At 40.4% G+C, this 8,824-nt stretch overlaps 1 protein-coding gene across 1 annotated transcript; it reads left to right on the forward strand.

Moving 5' to 3' along the window:
* Positions 1-2,839: 2,839 nt before the first annotated feature.
* On the forward strand, positions 2,840-8,244 carry LOC306747952 (dual specificity protein phosphatase 19-like; the record flags this gene model as incomplete). Its single annotated transcript, XM_079231059.1, has 4 exons — positions 2,840-3,062; positions 4,940-4,986; positions 5,458-5,610; positions 8,038-8,244. 4 exons carry the CDS (start codon positions 2,840-2,842, stop codon positions 8,242-8,244), a joined length of 630 nt encoding a protein of 209 aa, XP_079087185.1.
* Between the last annotated feature and the right edge of the window lie 580 nt (positions 8,245-8,824).

Genomic DNA, 8,824 nt, shown 5'->3' on the forward strand with positions numbered 1-8,824 from the left:
CCTTCTTAATTTTTTTGTTCTCTCCTTTCTCATTAATTCATCTCTGGCAGTGTGTTTGTGACGTAAAAGCTGCTCACATTTGGCAGGAGAAATCTTATCAGCGGAGCACACACACATACCCAGGGGGGCACACACACACACACACACACACACACACACACACACACACACACACACACACACACACACACGCACACACACACACACACATTCCAATGCAACCAAAAACCTTCTCCTCTTATCTCCTTTCCTCTCCTCTTCTCTTTTCCTCTAGTTAACGTTCTTCTCCTCTTCTCTTTTGGATATCCAAAACAAACTCCTGTAGAAACCTGACCTCTCTCTCTCTCGCTCTCTCTCTCTCTCTATCTCTCTCTCTCCCTCCCTCCCTATGTGTGTGTGTGTATGTGTGTGTGTGTGTGTGTGTGTGTGTGTGTTGTGGCTGTTGTTCAGCCAGAAAACTGTTTCTCTCTCCCTCTGTATGTGGAAATATTCTTGGAAACTACCAGAATCTTTTCCAACACAAATAACACTGCAGCTGTACACACACACACACACACACACACACACGCACACACACACACACACACACACGCACACGCACATGCACACGCACGCACACACCCGCACACACACACACACATACAGATATTGGCTTTGATAAGTGTAACCTAAATACACATATTATTATTATTACAATTAATGTGAAATAGATTTATTAAAGGCATTGTTTTTATTAAATCATTTACTAACCTTCTTAATCAAAACAAAATGTCAAACCACAGTTTCTGCAGAGTCAAAGTCTTTAGCAGGTCACAAAAGCAGGGACACACACACAATATTGCAAAGGACTGAAAGTAACCTGCAACAATTACCGATTTTGTGACAGAGCTTTATAGTGGAACTAAAGTCAAATTTAATCTGAGGGTGCAATATTGGCCTTTTCTGCATTTTTTTACACTTAAAAATGCGTAATAAACCGACCACGAAACATGTTTACAGTTTCTGTAATTTGCAGAGTGTTATGGATATAGTGCAGAAGTCTATGTAATTGAATGTATCTTCATTTATATATTTTTATAGTAACTGTACTTTTTTGTAAATTGCGGTATTTTACTGTTAACACATTGGCTGGCATCAATAAGTTACCGCAGAAATATAATAAAGTGTGAAACAGTGCCGGAGGTCATTGGTGCCTGACTGCAAAAGAGTACTTTCTCCGATTCAGCATTGTACTCCTTTAGCACTGTTGGACTCAGAGTTTATTTCACACATTCTTCTTGTCAAAACTTGATGCATCCATAACCCACAATGCAACTCCACTGCTGACAGGTTCAGGTGTGTTATGTTAGTAGAGGCTGATGTAGCCTGGAGGCTACGCTGATGTGGAACAATTTGTATTGTAGGTTCTGGGGTGCGTTGTTCAACAATGTCTGAAGGCAAAAGTGCCACCCACTTTTTATTGGGACACAAGCTCAGCACACCTCTGTTTAAACTTCTCTTCCCTTTCTAATACGCATTGAAAAATCAAGTGCAACCTAAATACACATATTATTATTATTACAATGAATGTGAAATAGATTTATTAAAGGCATTGTTTTCATTAAATCATTCATTAACCTTCTTAATCGAAACAAAAATGTCAAACCACAGTTTCTGCAGTCAAAGTCTTTAGCAGCTCACAAAGGCAGGGATGTGGCTCCCTCTTGTGGACCACACTGGAAACAACACCCTCCACCAATATGCCCATTCATATTATTTTTAACTTTTTTTGAACTTGATGTGATGATTATTAATATTATATAATGCCATTATGTATATTAAAATAGGTTTATGTATTCCTCGTACTTTTGTTTGTTGTGTTTTTAAGCTTTTCCCACCCAAATGAGACAAGTATAAAAACGTGCCATGTAGTTTATTTTCTCTCATATATATGAAATACATTTTAATTGAATTGACTTTGGTGTCGATGTGTGTTATTAGTTGTGTGTTTTGTAGATGTGTCACCGTCACTAGTGACAGACAGACAGGCAGCAGGCTTCATGTTACACAGCAGCAGTTCAGTCTCACCTCCAGCAGAGTCCAGGACTACAACTAGTAAGGCTGGCTTTAATCTGGACCTGGTCTAATGTGGACCAGGTTTAGTCAGCAACAGGAACCTGGACCTGACTGGACGTTTTGTTCTTCTTCTCTGGAGCAGAAGACGATGAGGGAAGAAGTGTGTTTCTTTTGAGGAAACTGAACTGGATCCGCACTCTGCTCTGGTTTCTGGGTCAAAACTGGACTAGAAAGTGAACCAGTGCCATTCGGAGCCAAACCGGACCAACGCTGAGCATCTGAAGAAACAGGTTGTTTTTTCTCACATATAGTATTTTATACATTGACATTTATTGACTTATTTATCTGCTTATAATATTGTTCTAGCTGCATGTTCACTTTGTTAACATGCTGACATTAGTTAATTAGTACTAAAAACAGAATACAGGTGCACTAAAGCTGCACTTGTCAAAAAAGTATTTTACAAATTAAACTTTGGACCTGATCAAAATTATTACAATCCATGAATGTTTGAACAACATTTCATAGCAATCCATCAAATAGTCTTTACCACACATGTGAACCTCATACTGCTAGAAAGTAGTGGACTAGTAGTATTAAACTGGATAAGTAAAAACATACAAGTACTAGTAGCGTGTGAGCGGGTGTTCTGACATTTTCTATACTACTTATTCTGATCTAACATCGGTTATATATTTTAAATATCATCCAACTACCTATTATTTATCTTTTAGGTTCACTCCAGCCCAGTCCAGTCCAGTTTGAGTTCATTCTTGGCCTAGTCATGCAGTCCTTGACTGAGGAGATCCAGAGTTTCTCTCGGACGCGGCTGAGGAAGCAGTGCACTCGCGTGACATCACTGAGCGGCCGTCGCATCATCGAGACCTGGAAGGGCTCTACGATCACTGTGGTTGAAGACCCCGCCCCCCCAGAGAAGATGCTGGGATACGTCCCCGACACGTCCTGGGACCTGCAGGTCGGCATCGTCAAGCCCTACCTGCTGCTGGGTGAGTGGACGGGACACACAGTGACCGGCTCTGACTCATTTTTTATTTCATTTATGTGGAAAAAAAAACAGGAAAAGGGAAAGTTTGGGCGAAGACGTGGATAGTGAGACATTGTAGCCCTTTAAGCCCTAACCCTAACCCTAATAACGCTAATCCCCTAATCCTATTTATTGTTTGAGTTGTGTTTAGAGGTTGTACATCGGGATTATATATTATTGTAGCCCTGATTTTTATGTTTAATTTGATACCTAACATGTTTGTTTCTTTGGGGGGGAGGGATTTATACCATGATTTTTTTCTTGATTTTCCTGATATAAAAGGGTCCTAGGGCTCAACAGGTTTAAGACTGAAGACTGTTTCTGTGATGTCCCAGTCCAGGTACACTTCCAGTCTGGATTGCACTAAATCCAACTAGTCTTGTTGTCTAAAATCATTCCAATAGTTCCATCAAGACCAACAACAGGAAACAACCACAGATCTGAATCTGCCTTTTAACTATCTAGATAACCAACTGAGGGATTTAAATCCCTATTTCCATATGAACTCAGCCAAAGATGAATATTCAGACCAGAATGCTAAAGTATTACAAAAACAAACTCATAAACCTTTTTATTGATGACTCACTTTGCACCACAGCTAACTCCTCTCTCCATCTGGCTACTGACAGCTTGACAATTAATGTAAAGCTGTTCCTCAGAGGCAACAATATTCTCGTATGAAATAGAGATCTGGCAGCTGGTCGACCTGTTATGTGAGGCTTTAAATAAACAAAAAAACATGAATTTACAGACTCTGTTAGACATCCACAGCAAGGACGTGTGGCGAATTAAAGGTATTACCTGCAAGCTAATGTTGAAAATAATGATTGCTTGCATTGTAATCAGAAGAAAATCATAGTGCAATACAATATACTGTATTGTAATATTGTAAAAATGGATTTTCGGTCTGTAAATGTAAGAGAGCACCAAGCTAGCAGGAAATACGATAGTGAGCTCGGTATTTAGCCGCCCCTGGTCGGTCCTTTGTCAGCGTGGCGCTCAGAATATGATTAAAACATGTTAATGGAGATTTATGAATGGATATTAATGGAGATTTATGAGTTAATGGAGATTTATGAATGGAGATTAATGGAGATGTATGAGTTAATGGAGATTTATGAATGGAGATTAATGGAGATGTATGAGTTAATGGAGATATATGAATGGAGATTAATGGAGATGTATGAGTTAATGGAGATTTATGAATGTAAAATTGATTTTTGTGGAACAAATACTTGTGGCTTTTTGCTGTTGGAGCAGCTGATAACAGAACAGAAGACATCAACCCGACTGAAAAGTTTATAATAAAGTTTACTTTTATTTTTATGGCATTTGTAGACTATATGCTGCAATTTTTTAGCAAAGGCGCTTAATTCTTGAACAAATACATTTACAGTGTTATATGCATGATTACAAGTGAGGTGCCACGGCAGTTAGGGTGGCTTGTGTTCCTCCAACTACAACCTGCATCTGTCTATAAAGCAGCATGACCCACCGAGTAGCGGCTCCACTCAGGGGCCGGGTCCACTCCCCCCCTCCTCGCCCTGTCCCGGGAGTCACCTCCAGTCCACCAACACTGATAACCACCCCGGCTCGGAGCAGAGGGTAACGTGAGCCCCGACGTGGGGCAGGACAGGGGGACAGGTGACCCAACAGGGCTCACTGGTTCACAGGTGGAACATAAATGACCCTTTGACCTGCAGTGGTCACAAATTCCTTTTCAGGTTCTCTTGGTTCAGCACCTTGGACAGCGTCTCGTCGTGCCACACGAAGACAAACGCTGAACTATAATACTAACTTTGTGTTTGTGTGTGTGTGTGTGTGTGTGTGTGTGTGTAGGTTCTCAAGATGCTGCACATGACTTTGGCACTCTGAAAAAACACAAGGTGAGAATGTGAGATCACCCAAAGCATGAAGGGAAATCCTGGATGCAAAAACTCAAATTTGGTTGATCCCCCCCCCAAGAGAAAAGGAATAAAGAAAATAGAACAAAAGTAAAACAATCAGTTTCAAATACATTTTGTTTACATAAAAAAAGTTTTTCCCGCTAAAATTGAGCTTTCCAAAACGGATCATTAGTGTGTATAAGGAGATAAACTGAGCGATGACATATGCTGCTCAGTGAGGGTCAGTGAAGCTTAGAGGACGACCTTCAGTTGGCTCCAACTTTCTCTTTCTTCGTTCAGTATAAATGTCACAGTTGTTGCTGTTAACCAGACCATTAACCATGTGACAATGTCAAAAGCCTCTTAATGAAGAAAGGGAACACATTATGAGCTGTATCACCATTCCTCTGGATGAAAAAGAGATATTAATCAAGATAAAGTCTTGACCTTCTTCTTCCTCTTCCTCATCAGGTGTCTCACATCCTGAACGTGGCGTTCGGGGTGGAGAATGTGTTTCCTGACCTGTTCATCTATAAAACCGTCAGTATTCTGGATCATCCCGACGCTGATGTGCTGCTTCACATCCAGGACTGTTGTGACTTCATCCAGCTGGCTCGCAGCGAGGTTAACGCATCACTCTCACTACTACGGACTATATCAATCGATTTATTAATAATTAATGAATCCATTCATTGTCCCAGAGTTTCACAAAAGAGTAAGATAGACTATATAGTTTTTTCTGCATAGATTGAAACCATGAATTATCCAAACTGACTTTGAGCAATCAGCAAATAGTTGACAAATCAGCTGAAAGTGAGTCCTCGTCAAAGACTTTCTAAACTTCTGAAAATGTTCCCTTCTCCAAGCTATATATGTTGCATGACAAACTGATCGGCTTTAATACTGTCGCTCACACACATGGGAAGAAACAGGAATTTTAAAGTTACTGGAAACTAAAGAAATAATGGAGGTGAGAGCTGCTGTAACCTCAGGTGAAACCAAATGACCGGATCAAGTCCAACAACAGGAAACAATCCCAAAAGTAAAGGGATTAAGGGAGTAAGGAGACAAAAGTAAGGGTTTTAAAACGAGGGTTGACATGTGACACATGTTTCGACATCTCCTCTCCTCTCCTCTCTCCTGCTGTGAATAATACATGTCTAGTTTTGTTCATGATTTATTAAACTGCACACAGATCAGATCTCAGTGTCATACAGCTTTTAGCAGCGAGGCCTGCGGCTCACCTTAACATGACACCACACACACACACACACACACACACACACACACACACACACACACACACACACACACACACACACACACACACACACACACACACACACACACACACACACACAGCAAGTCATTAGGGAGTCATTAGGGGTGTATGATTACACGCAGTGTGTGTGTGTGTGTGTTCATTATGATATTGTTGAGTGTGTAGTAATTCCAGCCCTGATAATCAAACTGATGCGTTTACATTGAAATGCAGGGTCAGATGACCCAGCGGGCCATTTGGCTGGTAAGGACCTTCACATATTGCCACTGCCGAGACAATGACAGCATCATGTGACTGAGTTCACGACTGCACTACAGATACATAAAGTGGTTTAGTATGCTAAAAGCGTTTTTGCAGCATTATAACCTTGGTTTACTGAAACATGTCCTAAAATGTTCAAGCATAATAATATTCAGATGGGCCTTGTACATTCTACGTTTTATGTCATGCCTTGCTCACATTTTGGGGTATTTTTCTAAATGCTTGCGCTCTTTAATGCCCAAACCTGGACGTTCAGGAAAGTGTTAAGTATTTGGGTTTTGGACCAAATATTTGGCTACTGTTCTTTCAATATTACCAACCTTTAAACCGATTTTTTCAAGTATGTATCTGAACCTACCAGCTTCTAACCCAATCTGATTTAAAAATGTTGACCAGTTTACCCATTGTTATTCTTTTGGTGCTACTTTGACCAAATTTCACACATTATTCTAGTACAGTTTTACCTGAATGTTCAGGTTTGTACACACGCTTTCATCAAAATTCACAACATTTTGTGGTCCAGGTTTTTGTTTGTTTTTGGTGAGAAGAAAAAAATGCATACTTGGCGCAACTTGAATCTTTTAACAGTCTGTCTTGCTGAAAGGCTGAGATATTTTGAGCAAAGCTCCTGTTTTCCGTTCTCTCAGTGGTGAGCAGGTTGGTTCTGGCTGCAGTGAACGCACACCTGACGCGAGGCTCTGCATGAAAACTGGGGCACAGCTGTGGCGAAAACCTTCCATTAGAAGGAAAATAGAGGCTGTAATGGAGAGGATAATGGACACAAACAAAGAGGCTATCCATTAACTAAACAGCACATCAGTGATGGAGCCTGTTGGGGTGTGAAGCTTGACAGGCTGCAATTCTGTTCTGTTGGTCTGTAGAGCCCTCTAATGTTCAGAGAGCGTCATGTTCATGCAGACAGACACCGGCTGCTGAACGTAGTGGAGCATAAAGCAGCTAAAGAGACAAGAGATATTTTCCTCAGGAGTTGGTGGAGACCAAAAATAGAGCTAAAAGAGACTGAAATAGAACTATTCATTATATTATATTACACTACATTTCAATTAGCTGACACTTTTATCCAAAGCGACTTGAGTACAAACTCAGAACAACAAGAATGAAGAAAGTACAATTTCTTCAAGAAAGCCAAACTATAAAATGCTATAAGTAAGTGCCATTTAAGTGCTACTAAAGTGCTACTACAGACTAATAATCTAGTAGACCAATAGTAATCTTGCAGAGAAACCTCTTTAAAGAATGTATTTAGCCAAGATCCAAGTGGTCCAGTAGTCTGGGTCTCACAGGTTGAGATGCATCAACAGATCAGGTTGATCTGTGTCTGCTGGATGTATTAATAGGCAACGGTTTGGCATAAGAGCTTTATAAGAAGATAATATGTTTGGTATGTCCGTATGTTTTTTATCTTCATGCGGAGTTCTTCTTCCCCCCCCAAGTGGCTAAAATCAATTGAACTCAAATATCAATATTTCCTTCTGTTTTTCCCTCAGAAAGGCGCGGTGTTGGTCCACTGCAACGCCGGCGTGTCACGGGCACCGGCAGTTGTCATTGGCTATCTGATGTCATGTGAAGGCCAGTCCTTTGACGCCGCCCTCTCATTGGTCAAATCGGCTCGTTCCGCCTCGTCCCCGAACCCTGGCTTCTTGGAACAACTGAGGAGCTACAAAACGCCGATGATGAACGGATCCAAACACTGAAGGAGGAAGTCAAAATGCTAAAGATAGTTTAAGAACAAACAAGTTTGACCTAATGAGAAATATTTCATGTAATTCCAAGACTTGAAATAAGTAATATTTGGGATTTCTTTGCAGTGTAGGATCTGTCTTTGATGTCTGGTTCTACTCTGGATTAATGATCCAGAAAATTCTAGATGATAGACTAGATGATATGATAATGTGAGATTGATAATGTTTAAAATACTGCACACCACCTAAACTCTTTAAAATGTGTTAGGTATAAGATACCACATGCTGGAAAGTGATTCATCCAAATTCGTCTTCCCTCCAGCAGTGTCTATGTGGTTTTGAGACAAAAATGCATTATTTTCTTGTTCATTATCAACAATGTCTTCCTTGTGTTTTGGTGTTGTCATTCTCGTAATCACGCATGTGTTGTGTTAAGTATGATTACATCTCTCTGGGGGGAAATTAGTTCTCTGCACATGAACCATCTTCACTGTTTCGGAGCGATGGCAGCCCCAAACTTCAGAATGTTTTATTTCTCCGCATGAAAATTAATAAAAACTTGAATGACTGAAGTAAAAAGGTTTGCTGTAAC

The sequence above is a fragment of the Taurulus bubalis genome (assembly GCF_910589615.1).
Source record: "Taurulus bubalis genome assembly, chromosome: 15".
NCBI classification, from domain to species: domain Eukaryota; kingdom Metazoa; phylum Chordata; class Actinopteri; order Perciformes; family Cottidae; genus Taurulus; species Taurulus bubalis.